This window comes from Mercenaria mercenaria, chromosome 19 (genome assembly GCF_021730395.1).
Source record: "Mercenaria mercenaria strain notata chromosome 19, MADL_Memer_1, whole genome shotgun sequence".
NCBI classification, from domain to species: domain Eukaryota; kingdom Metazoa; phylum Mollusca; class Bivalvia; order Venerida; family Veneridae; genus Mercenaria; species Mercenaria mercenaria.
The window spans coordinates 26346684-26363596 of record NC_069379.1 but is presented as its reverse complement, the minus strand read 5'-3'; the positions used below and the strand labels follow the sequence as shown (position 1 = coordinate 26363596).

The 16913-nt window shown below is 34.1% G+C and overlaps 1 protein-coding gene across 3 annotated transcripts in view; it reads right to left on the bottom strand.

Moving 5' to 3' along the window:
• The window catches only part of LOC128551119 (neurogenic locus notch homolog protein 2-like), a 44449-nt gene that overhangs the window by 24404 nt on the left and 3132 nt on the right, over nt 1-16913 (bottom strand). For all 3 annotated transcript variants that reach the window (XM_053531551.1, XM_053531553.1, XM_053531552.1), the window contains exon 2: nt 6179-6220. In XM_053531551.1, coding sequence (XP_053387526.1) covers nt 6179-6220 — 42 coding nt within the window. The remainder of the gene's footprint in view (nt 1-6178; nt 6221-16913) is intronic.

Below are 16913 nucleotides of genomic sequence, written 5' to 3'. Positions count from 1 at the left end.
GAAAATCCTGCCTGATATTGACATTTATTCTATACCTTTTTTATCTATCCAATCGCGGACGTTCATTTGCAACACGTGACCGTACAATATATTACGGTATTTGGATGCACGTGCGTACAAAAATCCTGTATTTTCTGTATTTGGACGCACGCGCGTACAAAAAATCCTGTATTTTCTGTATTTGGACGGTTCAACAGTCCCATTTTAAACATACGATAAAGCCCGAAACGCGTGAAAATGTTTCGAATGTAAATCGGATGAAGTAGGCACTCTATGTACAGAGTTTGATTATGCGTCTTGAAATCTGGATTTAATTTCAGTTCATTTTTGTTTACAACACACAAAAACGATTCAAGTGATAACAATGCTATCTGATTTAGATATTAAAACGTTCGTTAATAATCAAAAACTTAAAAATACAGTAAAAAGGATCATCAGATGTTGGAATATTTGAAAAGTCGCTAAAAAAAGCCGTTCCGGACGAAATTTAGAAATTGGAAGATACCAGCCCTGACTGTCTGAATAGCTACCTCAGCAGTTTTTATTTAACGGTTAAGAAACAAATTGGAGACGATTATGAATGGCAGCGGACGGGCGGTCAGCATCCAAAACATGTCTGCTCTCTAATTCAGTTTTCATCGGATCGTCACCAAACTTGCTGACAATGTTTGTGAGCATAACATCTCGGCCAATTTCGATAACCAGCCAAATTGTACCAGGCACTCTTTGATTATAGCCCTTGAATTACTCCAAAAAAACGGGGAATTTAGCCTTGTCCGCTCTTTTAAGTCGAACAGTTTTCATCCGATCTTCACCAAACTTGCTGACAATGTTTGTGAGCATAATATCTCAGCCAAGTATTATTACCACCCAAAGCGCCAAATGGCTGTTGTAGGGAGGTTGCACCATATACTTTTCTTAATAATGATACGCAGAAAAAACAACATTCAATGAATTACGTATATTACGTATGAAGTGAAATAAATATAGAATAAAAAGGTTAATTAAGGCCTAATATTGTTCTGTATAATATATATTTGCACTCATACCAAGCTGGAAAAAACTAGAAAAGGCAGGAATACAATATTCAGTAAAACATTTTTAATTTAAACTATTATTATAGTAAGATAAAATTGATATAGAATAAAAAGGTTATTTAACATAATACTGTACAATACGAGATATATTTGGACTCGTACCCAGCTGAGAAAACCATATTGAACTCGCCTAGCGGCTCATCCAATATGGTTTTCTCAGCTGGGTACTCGTCCAAATATATCTCCGTATTGTACAGAACAATGTTAAATAACCTAATAGCATATGCATCAGGGCCGTTATAACATGTCCCTCCACTTGTACAAGATTTGCTTGAACAGTTGTCAACAGTTGGTCCGGAAACTACAGCTGAATTATTCCAGTTATTTTAAATAAGCATACATGTTATAAAGTTTATCACTTAGTTAGTCATTTTACACCACTGCCTAGATGTAAATGTAAATGTTAAATGATTTTAAAAGTTAACGATGGCAAGAAAAATGTAAAGATTCCAAAGTAGTGTTAAAATTCTTATTGCTGTGGGAAAATCTTGAGTATCGAAATTCTAAATAAGTGTATTACATGAGCTGTTCCAAAATCGCATTTAAACTGCTTATTCCAACGTATTCAGGAATATTGTACAGAAAAGGAAACTTGCGCTATATAACTTGAAATCAAAGACATTATATCCTCAATTGTACTGTCTAATATTGAAAGTTAGTTAGGTATAACTTATTTTCAAAACATGATAAATTGGCAATATACTTAACAAACCGTATGAGATACGAATATACACGTAACACACTGGATAACTGGCTATCCTGATACCCGCTTGACACAAAAAAAAGAAAAAGAAAAGAAAAACGCTAGAAAAATAACCCTGCTGTAAATGGGTAGGTAGAGTGTTTCATTTATTTCTATTGATTTGAAGCTAATCCTTGCAATTCATCTTGACAGTTTTGTTAACGAATGAATATGGCTTACTTTTCCAATTTCTGGTCGGAGAATGATCATTATATTTATAGAAATTCACTATCCATTTCTTCAGTCTGAAAAATCTTACAAAATGCCAAATTTTTATGCAGATGTTTTTGTTTGTTAAAAATCTGTGAAAATTTTAATGATGTAGTTTTAAATTAACAGATGTATCTTTTTGGAACAAATCTGTGAAATTTCCGGATTCTGCCTTTTGTCTGAAAAAAAAAAGATTTAAGCCGTTAAACATATATTGGTGAAAAAATATGACTGTCGAAAACGGCGGTGGTATTTGCAATAGGAAGTCGTTGAACTCGGATGTTGGCTATCAAAAACATAGGCGTATACAAGTTTTTTTAAAACAGCCATGTTGTCAAAGTATGCCCTACTGTGTCCCTTCTTATGTATGTTTTGTATATTTTTAACCTGTTTGTTTGTTATTCTTCATTTTTTCTTTTGCTTTTACTTTTTTTTGCAATTCATTTCGTCTGATTGAAAAATGGTGTATAGCTATGTGTAGACACGCATTCAGTATACAGATACTTAAATATGATCCCTTCTGCCATATCGAGTAACTCCGGTTGGCACCATTATCTACGGAATCCTGTTGGGGCCATTTATAATGTCGCCGTCGTGTTTGTGGGATCGACACACGACGACGCGAAGTGACATAGCGACATTACGAAGTGACACCTGACAATCGCAAACGACGGCGACAATCCCAAACGACAATGTCGCGATATCCACTTTGAAATGTCGCCTTTCAACAGCTAGATATGTCGCGATGTCACTGCGCGTTGTCGAGCGTCATATCGCATTGTCGCTATGTCACTTCGTAATGTCGCAATGTCACTTCGCATTATCGTATGTCGACCCTGCAAACGACATGCGATAATCTCAAACGACGCTCGACAACACGAAGCGACATTTTCCTAATGTCGTATCGTATGTCGCGTGTGAGGTTTGGGTGAGAGTCGACGCGCGACAATTCCAAACGGAGGACCGTCTCAAAATGTATCAGTTTACGTGACCACCCCTCGGAAACTGATACATTTTGAGACAGTCCTCCGACAAAACCGTCGGCGGTAAAATTATACAAGTTACATATCCGTTTAGACAGTGTTTGAATTTAATTTATAAAAGTTATTTCATTAAAATATCTTGCGTTTGGAACATTCTACAATTATTTGAAGTTAATGAAAAACACGGACATTTTCCGTACGATAAAGTACGGAAATACAGCTTTTATCTTTAATTACGTACAGACGGACGAACAGATGTTGTCTTTTTTGTCATTTTCTATCAAAAGAAGTTTTTATTTGCAGTTATTTACCCAAAATAAATATTTTGTAAGCACTTTTTCCTTATTTTACTGCTAATATTTTAAGCCAAAAATGACAAAGTTCAGCAAATGTTCCCGACGGCGTGCCCGTCGGGGAAGAACATTGTTTTTATTATTCGATTAGGCAATACTACTTATTGAAAGAAATTTAACTTTAATACCTTACTTTTAACGCTTTTAATAATAAAATAAAATTGATGAATTTTTCGAAAATATGCGACCAAGATTAGTTGGTATTTATTCAAGTGAATACCGGTCGACGCACGACAATGCGATACGGCATTATGAAAATGTCGCTTCGTATTGTCGAGTGTCACTTCGCGTGTCGTGTATCGTTTGGAATTGTCGCGCGTCGACCCTTACCCAAACCCGCGACACGCGACATATGATACGACATTTGGAAAATGTCGCTTCGCGTTGTCGAGCGTCGTTTGTGATTATCGCATGTCGTTTGATAATGTCGCCGTCGCGTTTGCAGGGTCGAAACACGACAACGCGAAGTGACATCACGACATTACGAAGTGACATAGCGACAATGCGATATGACGCTCGACAACGCGAAGTGACATCGCGATATATCGTGCTTTTGAAAGGCGACATTTCAAAGTGGATATCGCGACATTGTCGTTTGGGATTGTCGCCGTCGTTTGCGATTGTCAGGTGTCACTTCGTAATGTCGCTATGTCACTTCGCGTTGTCGTGTGTCGACCCAACAAACACGACGGCGACATTATAAATGGCCCCAACAGGATTCCCTAATTATCTGTCCTCTGCAAAGATTTGCTTGGTTCCGACTGTCGTTACATACGCCTAGGTTGTAACTTCTGCATCCAAGGACCGATTTTGGCTCAAAATCTGTTACACAGGGCTAATACTTAGTATAAGTATTTTGTGTCCGGACTCGTAATTTCTTTGCATGGGCAAACTGTCAAATTTCTTCACATTATTTCAAAGGTTGGAAAAAGCAGTATACATCACAATTGAAGTAGCTGGCTGGTTTACAAGTATTGCAAAGCATTAATATCAAGATTTTAATCACTGGGTTCACCTAATAAATGAATGATCTCTTCAATGCTGTATAATTCATGTCTATTGGACACAAGGATATTGTATGCAGACAGTCAGAAGTGCATAAACTAAAAAAATTTGATAATACATGTAATCAAATTTATATTCAGATATTCAAAGGATTGACTACCAGAAGCAATCAATTGTACTTGCAAAAACTGCGGTGAAATTACTTCCTATAGTACTCAAGAGTGGCTTGTTCGCTATCAAAAGCAGGAAATGCCATCATACTATGTAAATTATAACATTGTGACTGGAACTAAACAAACTAATCAAAAGTGTTTATAATATCTTCTGTATGGTGAAGAAATGGCATTTACTCGAGTGCTTGGTAAAAACAAAAATAATAATCAGTGCGAAAAAAATTCAGTCATATTTAACAAATCCGCTTGAAATTAAAGAGAGTCACTATTATAATTGATTAGACAATTTACATACAAAGATACGCATATAGACATCGGAGTTAATGGATAACCATATAAGTCAATAGCTGATTTCAGCGACAGCATAAGCGGCCATTTTCGACAATCACATTTAATTTATTTTCACTCGTACATGTTTAACGTCTGATATTTTTCTCAGAAAGAACGTAAATCCCGGAAATTTCACTGAGATGCTCCAATGAGACACAACTGTTTGACCAAATGATTAAAATATTCACAGATTGTTCATTTTCAAAGACGTTTGCATAAACTTATGAATTTGGTCAGATTTTTTAAATGAAGAAATTCTTAGAGAATTTCTACAAATATAACGATAGTAAGCCATATCCATTCCTTAGCAAAACTGACTTTATATCAATAGAAATACACGAAAAACTCTACCTACCAATTTACAGCGGGGTTTTTCTGTTCAGCTGGCATCAGAATTGCCGGTTATCCAGTGTGCGTAACGAATTCGCAAGAGACGATTGACTGTTGGGGTTTTAATATACGTAGTAATCAAAGCTATTCAAATTTAACCCCAAAAAAATTAACAATAGTCACAAATTAAATGGCAAAGGGTTCACTCTCGAATATATTACCTCATGAGGAAAAATACAAGTCAAATGAATAATTTAAGTTTTTTTTATTTAAATATTTCCTAGTTATACATCTTCATAGTTTCTTGTGCTGTTCAGTATATCGCGGGCTTTGCGCAAAACGGTTTGTAACTTATAAGAAACAGAACAGAACAGAACAGAACAGACATTTTATTATATCTAACTTGAACATTTACAGTTCATCGTTGTATACAAATAAAATTATACATGCACGTAGTAATGAAATAAATAAAAACAAAAAATGACACTAATTCAATGTAAGCTCACAAAAATATATAATCTATTGCAATGAATTCATTTCATGAGATCTTAGCTTAAAGACTTTTTTACAAAACAAAGCCAATTTATTTAATACTTTAACATTTATGAAATAAAGAAGGAGTCAAAACCGTTTTGCGCTAAACCCGCGATATAACAATTATTCAGCTTAAATCTTTGAGAAAGTCCAGAGGTGTAGCTATTGGCTTTATTATGAGCTATTGATCGAGCTCAGGGTAAAACTTTCACAAGTGAGCTCGATTGCTGGACTAGATCAAATTGAAATAAAGAGCTTGTGATCAACACCCAGCTACGTAACTGGTCACAGAAAACTGAACCAGCTGCTTTTATTTAAATGAGCCGTTAGTGTACTTTTTGTTAAGATAACATAACATTCATATCCGTAAACAATGGATTTTAACATATAATGATGTTTAATTTCGGTAGAGTTCTTTTACCTGCAGGTGATACTGTTGGTAAAAGGAAACATGACGCAAATCCTGAAAAAATAAAAATAGAAGTACATGTATATATCACTTACTTGGATAAAAAAGTTATTTTACTTTTTATTATAATAATATCATCTGATCGGATGCAGGCTTGAAGCGATGATATACAGTTTAAAATCAAAAGCGGTGTTTATATAAATTATGTGCTTCAAAATAGATTTACACTGGAAATGTGTACACATGAACGATGTTGTCAGAATATGTTTATACTGGAAATTATGCACCTATAAACTGTAGTCACTATGTCAGAATTGATTTTTACTGCAATCATGCATGCATCTATAAATTGCAGTGTCAAATAATAAATTTTATACTGGAATTTTGTGCATGTGATCTGTGTAGGTAGAAAATATATTCTTTTCGTTTTGTTTTTTTGTTTGTTTTTTTTTTTCGTTTTTTTTTCTTCATTATTATCATTTAACGTCCTAAAGAACAGTGATGAAAAGGGAGCTATTTAATATTAAACTTATTTATATGAATTCCGATACTATATATATATAGTACTGAAGTGTTAAAATATACTTATATATATATATAAGTATATTTTAACACTTCAGTTCAAAAGAATATTATTCCAGTATAAATCTTTTTAGTGTATTCGCTTAGAGCCATATTTTGGGTCCCGTGCGATTGGAAAAAAGATTAATGGCGACATATACCAATCTGTTCCGTAATGTCTGAAGTTCATTATAAGCCATGTCGCCAGTGTGAATTCTGCGACTGGACCGAGTTATGACGTCATCAAAATGGCGGCCATTTTTTAAAATTAAATATATCATCATCTTCAAATGACTGGCAGAGTTGTTTGTTTTTGTTGCTGAAAGTGAAGTATTTTTTTGAAGTTTACATCGTACACATACATAATTATTAGCATTATGTTATTTTAAATATTAAAAGGAATGTCATTTATACAATATTAAAGATATATTATGCCTAAATTTCATATTTGAATATATGAACAATTATCGCATATCATTTATGGAATTATACATTAACCATGTTTGTGAGTATGAAAGGTAGTATGTTAGGTTTAAATACTACATACTAAGTAAACAGCATAGTATGAATATATTACGCTAGTAAAACTCTGGAAGTTTGTTTGAAACAAATGTTGTTACTTTACAGACATTTAATTGTGATTGCAGTATAGTTAGTTTATATATTTAGTCAAGGTAAATGTTTAATGAGAATTTACTAGATTCAGAGCAATATGCAATGATGAAATATTTATGTAGAAGGTGAGCATAGTACATCTTTAAAGGGACGTGAATTGGAAAAGCTTTGTTTAAGTAAATAATATGCTGCATCGTAATTAAATGTAAATCAAAAATAGAAACCTGTTGATAATTATCTAATAGTAATAATCTTACATAACTGAAAACAGTAACGACAGATTAAACAAACTTATAACCGAAAGCACAATCATTTCGCAGGGACTTGTACTCACGACCCTTCCAAAGTATATATTAACATACTTAAATATAATTCTACATGTAGCTTTCTGAATAAGTGCACACGTTTCTTTCTAGTGACCCCTTCTCTTGCTATTTAACATAGCTGGACATAACTATAGAATAAAAGAGTATATTTACATTTAATCTATCTTTCACATTTATAAGTTATTTCCTACTTTTCGTTGCTGTTGTTGTGACACTATGACCCATTCAAATTGATGTGTCGTTGCTAAACCCTTTAACCATGAAATATCACTATTCCGTAAAATATACACAGCATTCAGTGAAAACTGACATGATGTCTGAGGAGCATTTACAATCATTTCAGAAATGTTTAAGCTGCTGTATGAAACATCAATAAATTTGCTTCTATCATTTTTTTGACATTGTTTTAACATATGTTCGTTAATATCTTCTCTGTATTAGTTTATATCTCTGTATTAGTTTATACCTGTAAATATGTATCAAAATGTCTGCTCACAACAACACTAAGCTCCAGTAGCACAACTTTGCACGATATGGAAACTATGTACGGGTATGATATATTAAACATACTGTGGTAAAATGTGCCCTAGCGCTTATGCACAGCCTTTTCTACAATTCGAGAATGCATTTAATATAATGATCGCAATTTCTCTGACAAAGACTGATTTTGCATCTTGGTAAAGCGATCGTGATAGAACCGCGTCAGTAGGGACACAACTGATCGCGCTAAAATCAGATACGAAACGATTATTGTTGCAAAAGCAATAGAGTCAAATATGACTGACAATTAACAAACGCCCTAGTACTAACTAGAAGTGTTATAATAATTCTTCTTAGGAAACGAGAGCAACGCAATGCGGAGCAATATAGGCCCGAAGGTATGACATATGACCCATAAGTATGGCTTAGACCTTGAAGCCAGCCATCCGAAACATACACTATGCATGTCGTTTTGATGTGGTGAACATTTGTGACAAGTGTCTTTAAAATCCTTCAAGAAGTTCAAAAGTTACAGAGCAGACGCGAAACAAGAGTCATATTTGTGAACATTTGTGTTAATTTCTTCGAAATCCTTCGATGGCTTCTACAGTTACAGAGCGGACACGGAATTGCTTACGGACGGACGGACAGACGGATACCGGCCTCATAATATAATACGTCCCCTTAGGGCGTAGAGAAAAAATTGTTTGTTTTTGTCAAGACTGGCAATAGCAAGTATTAGTTATTGCAAGAGGCCAATGCTCTGTGGGTGAAAAATTACAAACGGAGATCAAAAAGTCTTACAGTATTTCAAATACGTCTAAATTCGGCAATGAACCCAAAATATGCCAAACTATTGTCGATGAAACGAATATACAATGTATAACAATTCAGTTTTTGGACGGAAAGGTTAACATACAAGAGCTTTCCCCTTAAGCTAAATTTTTAGGGGAAATGATACTCATCCCTCAGGCTGGTACTTACAGGACCATGATAATCAAGATCTTATTTGGAAGTCCATACCTATTTCATTGCATGTTATCTACGTTGGTTGATTCTGGGTCCTTCAGCGTAAATCAAGAAGAACAATTTGAACATGTCAAGGACAGTCACGTTCTCAGCTCGTCACATAATCGTCCCTTACATGTACGCATACATTCACAAACCTATTGTAACTTTTCATGGTTATAACTAATAACATTTACAGGTTGCAGCCGGTGTATGATACTATAGATCAAGAAGTATAGAACCAAAATACTTCTTACACTGGTTATATATTTATGTAGACTACTCTTAGCCTATTAGAATCAGATAGCTACTAATAACAATTGTCTAATTAGGTTGTCTATATTCCAAGAAACTTTGTGAATGGTCGCCATATCTTCTTTGCTGTTGACAATTGTGATTTCAAGAAAGACACGTTTGACAGCAAGAAATCTGTCGTAGAACTGTTATGAAAATTCTCCAAAAATGTTGTTAAATGTTGTGCCAGCAGCCCTTGATAATTGACAAAATTATCACAGAACTTTCAGGAGTTCTAAGAATGCCAGACGATGGCAAATGATTCATTACACAATCGTGATATCCATCATGAAAAATTTCCTTCTCACAGACTGGGCTAAAATGACCGACATGTTCTAATATGAAGGTAACAATCCAAACTAAGTACTATGGAAATTTTATTGTTTAAAGACTCCACTATTGTTTTGAGATCCTGTGGAAACTATTAATCCTTACTTTAGAAAGGCTTCTATCAAAATAAAACATATCTATCGGCAAAGAAACGTTAGAAAGAAAGGTAGGAATTCTAATCATTGCATTTGATTAAGTGCGAATGTTAAAGGGCGTTGTAGAGTTCAACGCGATACGAATGGTGGGTCAGCAAATTGGTTCAGTGTTCATGTGTAGCAGAGACATAAAGCACAAATAAACAGCTACAGCACTACTGGAATATGATTATATCCGTATATGTTGATGGTATAGCATGTATTAAACAAATATATTCAACAAAAATAATCTGCTGAAATAAAGTGGGTGGGGTAAGATATATTTTATTATTTCACATTATTAGATTGTTTATATACTTCAATATTGTTATTACATTGACATCACATATTGTCAGATGGAAAACCAGAGATAATAACATCAAGTTTTGCTGTGTAACATAAATAAATAATGAATTACGCAAAGTTATATTTTCAAACTTGGCCGCCATTTTGATGACGTCATAGATCGGTCCAGTCGCGGAACTTGGACTGGCGACATGTCTTTTTGTGACAATTAGATCTTGTCTAACAGTTTGGTATATGTCGCCATTAATCTTTTTTCCAATCGCACGGGATCCCCGTATACTCCAGTCCCTAGGGGTGTTTCGTGTGCAAAAAAGGTCCAGAGCTGATTTATACATCAATGTGTAGGGGAATATCTCAACTTTCAGAAAATCTTGGGTGCATTTGCCGCATCATGGTACGTTTTTAGAAATCCAAGATGGCCGCCAAAATTTTAGAAATACACTAATTTTCACTTTTGGGTCCTTATCTTTTAGAAATACGAATGAATTTTTATTCTGATGTTCAAAAACATTAAAGAACACATTTTGCCACTGATTTAAACCCATTTTTTGTCAGTTTTTGAGATATATATCGGAAAAAATATTGAAAATATCGTGACATTTTCACAAAAAATAGCCAAAAAAATGGATACGGTTGTCAATTTTCATTTGTCTTATTTAAAGGTTCGATGATAGTGACCAATTTTAGTGATTTGTTAAATTCGACAACATTTTTCATTACCTTGATACCATTTGTCTTGTATACTGACACCTCATTGTTAGCCTATGGCTAAAATAAGTGGGTGGTGTAAATTGAAGTTTTGCTAGGAATACATTTATTGAAATGTATGAATTTTCAATGTTTTTTGTTTCCTCAGTAATATAAAAACGATGTTTACGATGTATTATTGTTACTTACAAATGTGGAGATAAAAATGCTATATTTCGTTAAAAATAATTGGTCAGTTGTGGTCGTTGCCATGGTTACAGCAGTTAAATAACGAAAGTACTATAAGAACTGTTCAGGTGAGTTTGGTTTCATGAGAAAGTTAAGAATAATGTATATACTATTGTCTAAATGACAAAAGATCGAAAAACTTTAAGATTCATTGTAGCAAGACCGCGAAAGTTCATTTATAAGTGTACAGGCACTCGGACAAACAAAATTTCGGATAACATTTAAATGCATGTTGAAAGTTTATAGACACTTGTGTGATATTTACTACCCTACTTACATAGCACTTTGCGGAAATGATTTGTATAATGTCATATCTGCCATATTAAATTATATAATTATATAAAATATAGTGCCGCATAAATAGTTTTGGGGTATATATTTTATATGTCTTTTCAGTAGAAGTATATAATGCAAATGTTATTATGTTTGAAAAAGTATACCATAAAACATAACTTCTATACTTTTATACCAACATTGTAAGAATAATTATAAAAACTGTCTCAATATTAAAGAGGACGGGGTAAATTTCGCTTAAAATTCAGTAATAAAACCTTTAAATGATTTCTGAGAAGCACCAAGTTCAGAAATTCTATTTTCAATTTACTGCATTTATTGGGCGTTTAAAACATCTGTTGTGCATATAAATTTCAACACATGATCACATAATCATGATGTATTACACAAATTATGACTATCATGTACAATACAATACCAGTTGTGTTCACCAAAACATTACATATTTAAAATACTAACATTTTTCACAGGCTTGCAGGAATACTACGACTGATACATTGCTACACAATTTCGTTGCATTGTAGTAAGTTCTTACAAAAGCAAAAAATATTCTTGAAGCAAATTCGTGGTTGCGGCTACAGTTTTATACAGGTAAAAGTTTTGTATAGTGACAATATTGATGTACAATGCCATTCATTCAGCATATTTCACATGAATTCTAATTCATTCACAAATTACACATGTATTAAGAAATTAAACACACAGATTACGAAATTAACACACAATACATCTGTATTATTGAGCCACTAGTAACATATATCATATAGAACTTCACGTATTTGTTTAATGAAGTTGAAGTCGTATCACAACCAGTTGAGAACATAAACTTACCACAGCTTCAAATTGGTATGTTAAATGTACAGAATGGTGAACAAATATAAGAAAAATTCAGTTGATTCAATATACTAGTAAATGCATATAACGCAATGGATATATAATATACAGCCTGTGCAAATATTTACTGTCTGATCAAATTAATTGTATCAAACAAATTCGCAACCTATTTTAAAATCACAGATGAAGTTATCACAATTTGTATACTTCGGAGCATATGCATATTCCTAAATGTCTATAATACAATTTATATTCTATAAACTATAAGCTACATACTTACAGAAAGGTATAACGTTTTATAGTTTGTTATGCATATCCATATATACGCATACTAATACAAAAAGTGTCAATACCAATATCATAATGGGTATTTCAACATTGTTGACACATGTACATAGCCTCTAATTACAGTATTCACATACATTGTTTTTAGCAAAGGTGCATTAACGGAAAAGACAAATAATGAACACATTGTTCCACCTGTGTTTTTTTTTTCATTTAAACTTAATAACATTCTTTCAATAAAGTGATACAGCACAAGTCTGTGTTATTATCTTTACATCCTAAAGAACTACTGGTACGAAAACGAGTACATGGGGATTTTTCAGAATGATCCTAAATTGCTATTGCTACAATGGCAGAATATGCAGCATGGTATTCCAGCTTTTTGGCAGGTACATCGTTTGATTGAACATTTCTTACATCGACATACCTCCACAATACTGCCTGAGACACTTCGATGGTCATTAACTGGTAACAGTAAATATAATCTGGAGCCATTTTAATGTTCATATCCATATAGGGTTGGATCCACATCTATATTCTGAAGACAGTTTATCTGAATGTAGCAAGAGTACAAACACCGAAGTATGTGTGCACGCAGGGAGTAGCTACTCGGCGGCAGTGAATTTAAGTCGATAGCCTTGCTTGTGTAGTACATGGAATATCCAAATTCACCCATTGTTTTATATTCAAAGTCGTTCTTCAGAACTTTTAAGAGAAAACCACTCTGCTTTTGCAATGATTTCTTCCCGATTTTTATCATTTATTGTTTTCCCAACGTCTGACAGAGATGTTTCAGGCGATGCCTTCAATGCTAAATGCTTTGTGCCTACTTTATTGGTCGTATCACATCCAGTCAAAATATGAGCGGCCGGAAGAACACGACACAACTCGGCTTCTTTTCAGCAGTCAAATATAGTGGAATATATCTGGTCGTGTCACCTACTCCAGTGCGTATCCACAGCTCTGCCAAACCACTATTACTTAGCCTTTAGAAGAAGTGAAGTGCCAGAACCATAATAGCTGTGTCACTTAAAATCGCCACAATACGCTAAGCTCTAGAATCCGTAGCACGTCAGCTTCTTCGATTTGTGACTTTTGAAAACAATAAATGATCGAAACTGATGAGAAATCATTGCAAACTGAGCAGAGTAGTTTCTCGTAAAAGTGCTGAAGAACAGCTCTAAATATAAAACAATGGGTGAATTGAGATATTCCATGTACTACACAAGCAAGGCTATCGACATAAATTCACTACCGCCGAGTAGATACTCTCTGCTATACTCGGTCGGTGTCTGTACTCGTGCTACATTCAGACAATCTGACTAAAGTACTTGATCTTCTAAACGAAGATCTGAGAACGACCCATTCACATACGTCTTCTGTATATTTTGGATTTCCAGTATTGCTATTTTTATTTTAACCATTCAGACGACTTGTTCGAATGTCAAAGACTAAGAAATATGTGCAGTCCTTCCAGGATTCGAACCCGGGACCCCTTACGTACAAAGCAAGTGGCCTACCGACCGAGCTAATCGGCTATCTTACGAATTTTGACATAAGAATTGTAAATATTAAAAGTCAAGGCTACAGGTAGATTTGCAAGATATTGTAAGTTAAGCTCTGATTGGCTAGCGAAAGGGTCGTCAGAACAAGGCTATGAATAGGTCGTTCTCAGATCCTATAATGCGTAGCATAATAGGAGATGTAATTTAGTTAGATTGACATTCAGATAAACTGTCTTCAGAATATAGACGGGAATCAAAAAATGGCTTACCGTTACCAGTTGACGACCATCGAAGTGGTATTGACATTAAAGGGCTGTACTATTTTATCCCCGCCACAAGTGGTAGGGGTGGGGTATAGCTCGGTCTCCGTCCGTTCTTCCTTCCGTCCGTCCTTCCGTCTGTCCCTAACACTTTTGTATCCGCTCCATATCTGCTAAACTACTTGAAGGATTCTTATGAAACTTAAGTCAAATGATCACCTCATCAAACGGTGTACAGAACTCATGAATCAAGGTCAATGTCACAACTCAAGGTCAAAGGTTTTCGCCTTCCATTTTGTGTCCGCTCTATATCTCCTAAAACCCCTTGAAGGAATCTTTTAAAACTTTAATCAAATGATCACCTCTTCAAGATTATGTGCAGAATCCATAAGTCAGCCATGCCGACTCAAGGGCAAGGTCACAACTTAGGGTCAAAGGTTTGCGCTTTCCATTTTGTGTTATCTCCGGAACCCCTAAAAGGATTTTCTTCAAACTTGGATCAAATGATAACCTCAATGAAAATGAGCGTAACTTGTGAGTCAGCTTTTCCGGCTGAAGGTCAAGGTCACAACTTAGGGTCAAAGGTCAAAAGTTTGAGCCTTCCATTTTTGAAGGATATTCATAAAACTTTGGTCAAATGATCACCTCATCAAGAACTCATAAATCAGCCATGTCAACTCAAAGTCAAGGTCACAACTCAAGGTCATAGGTTTGAGTTCTGTATCGCCTAAACCCCTTGATCGATTTTCATGAAACCTGATCAAAAGATCACCTCATGAAGACAATGTGCAGAATTTATGAGTGAGCCATGTTAGTTCATGGTCAGGGTCACAGGTCAAGGTCAAAGGTTTACCTTTTCACTATCTATAACAGTGGCAGGGGATTTAGCTGTCTTTCAGACTGCCTTGTTTCATTAGTATGCGTATATTTTGATATGCATAACGAACTATAAAACGTTACACCTTATGTAGCTTATGGTTTACAGAATATAAATTGTATTATAGACATTTAGGAATATGTTTATGCTCCAAAGTATACAAATTGTGATAACTTTATCTGTGATTTTATTTAATCAGCTGAATTTCTCTTATATTTGTTCACAATTATGTACATTTAACATACCAATATGACGGTGTGATAGGTTTATATGCTCAACTGATTGTGACAACCTTATACCATTGCAACTTCATTAAACAAATACGTAAGGTTCTATATTATGTATGTTACTGGTGGCTCAATAATACAGATATGTTGTGTGTTTAATTTCTTAATACATGTGTAATTTGTGAATGAATTAGAATTCATGTGAAATATGCTGAATGCATGGCATTGTACATCACTATTGTCACTATACAAAACTTTTACCTGTATAAAACTGTAACCCGCAACCACGAATTTTCTTCAGGAACATTTTTTTGGTGCAATGAACTTCTGTAGCAATGTATCAGTCGTAGTATTCACGCAAGCCTGTTAACAATGTTAGTATTTTAAATATGTTATGTTATGATGTACACAACTGCTATTGTATTGTACATGATAGTCATGTACATGGCAGTACGTATATATTGTAAAATAATTGATGTAATACACCGTGATAATGTGGTAATGTGTTGAAATCTATATGAACAACAAATGTTTTAAACGCCTGATAAATGCAATAAACTGAAAATAGAAATTCTGAACTTGTGTGCGTCTCAAAAGTCATTCAAAGGGTACCTCAAATCGATTTTATTACTGAATTATAAGCGATATTTACCCCATCCTCTTAATATTAAGGCAGTTTTTATAATTATTCTTACAATGTTGGTATGAAAGTATAGAAGTAATGTAGGGTATACTTTTTCAAACATAATAACATTTGCATTATGTACTTCTACTGAAAAGACATATAAAACATATACCTCAAAACTATTTATGCGACACTATAGTTTATATAATTTAATATGGCAGATATGACATTATACATATCATTTCAGCAAAATGAGGGGCATTGTACATCACTATTGTCACTATACAAAACTTTTACCTGTATAAAACTGTAACCCGCAACCACAAATTTTCTTCAGGAACATTATTTTGGTTTTGTAAGAACTTACTACAATGCAATGAACTTTTGTAGCAATGTATCAGGAATGTACAATGCCAATATCTAAGGGGGTAGTAAATATCAAATAAGTGTCCATAAGCTTTCAACATACATTTAAATGTTATCCGAAATTTTGTTTGTCCGAGTGCCTATACACTTATAAATGAGCTTTCGCGGTCTCGCTACAATGAATCTTAAAGTTTTTCGATCTTTTGTCATTTCGACAATAGTATATACATTATTCTTAACTTTCTCATCAAAACCAAACTCACCTGAACAGTTCTTATAGACATAAGTACTTTCGTTATTTAACTGTTGTAACCATGGCAACGACCACAACTGACCAATTATTTTTAACGAAATATAGCATTTTTATCTCCACATTTGTAAGTAACAATAAAAACATCGTAAACATCGATTTTATATTACTGAGGAAACAAAAAACATAATTGAAAATTCATACATTTCAATAAATGTATTCCTAGCAAAACTT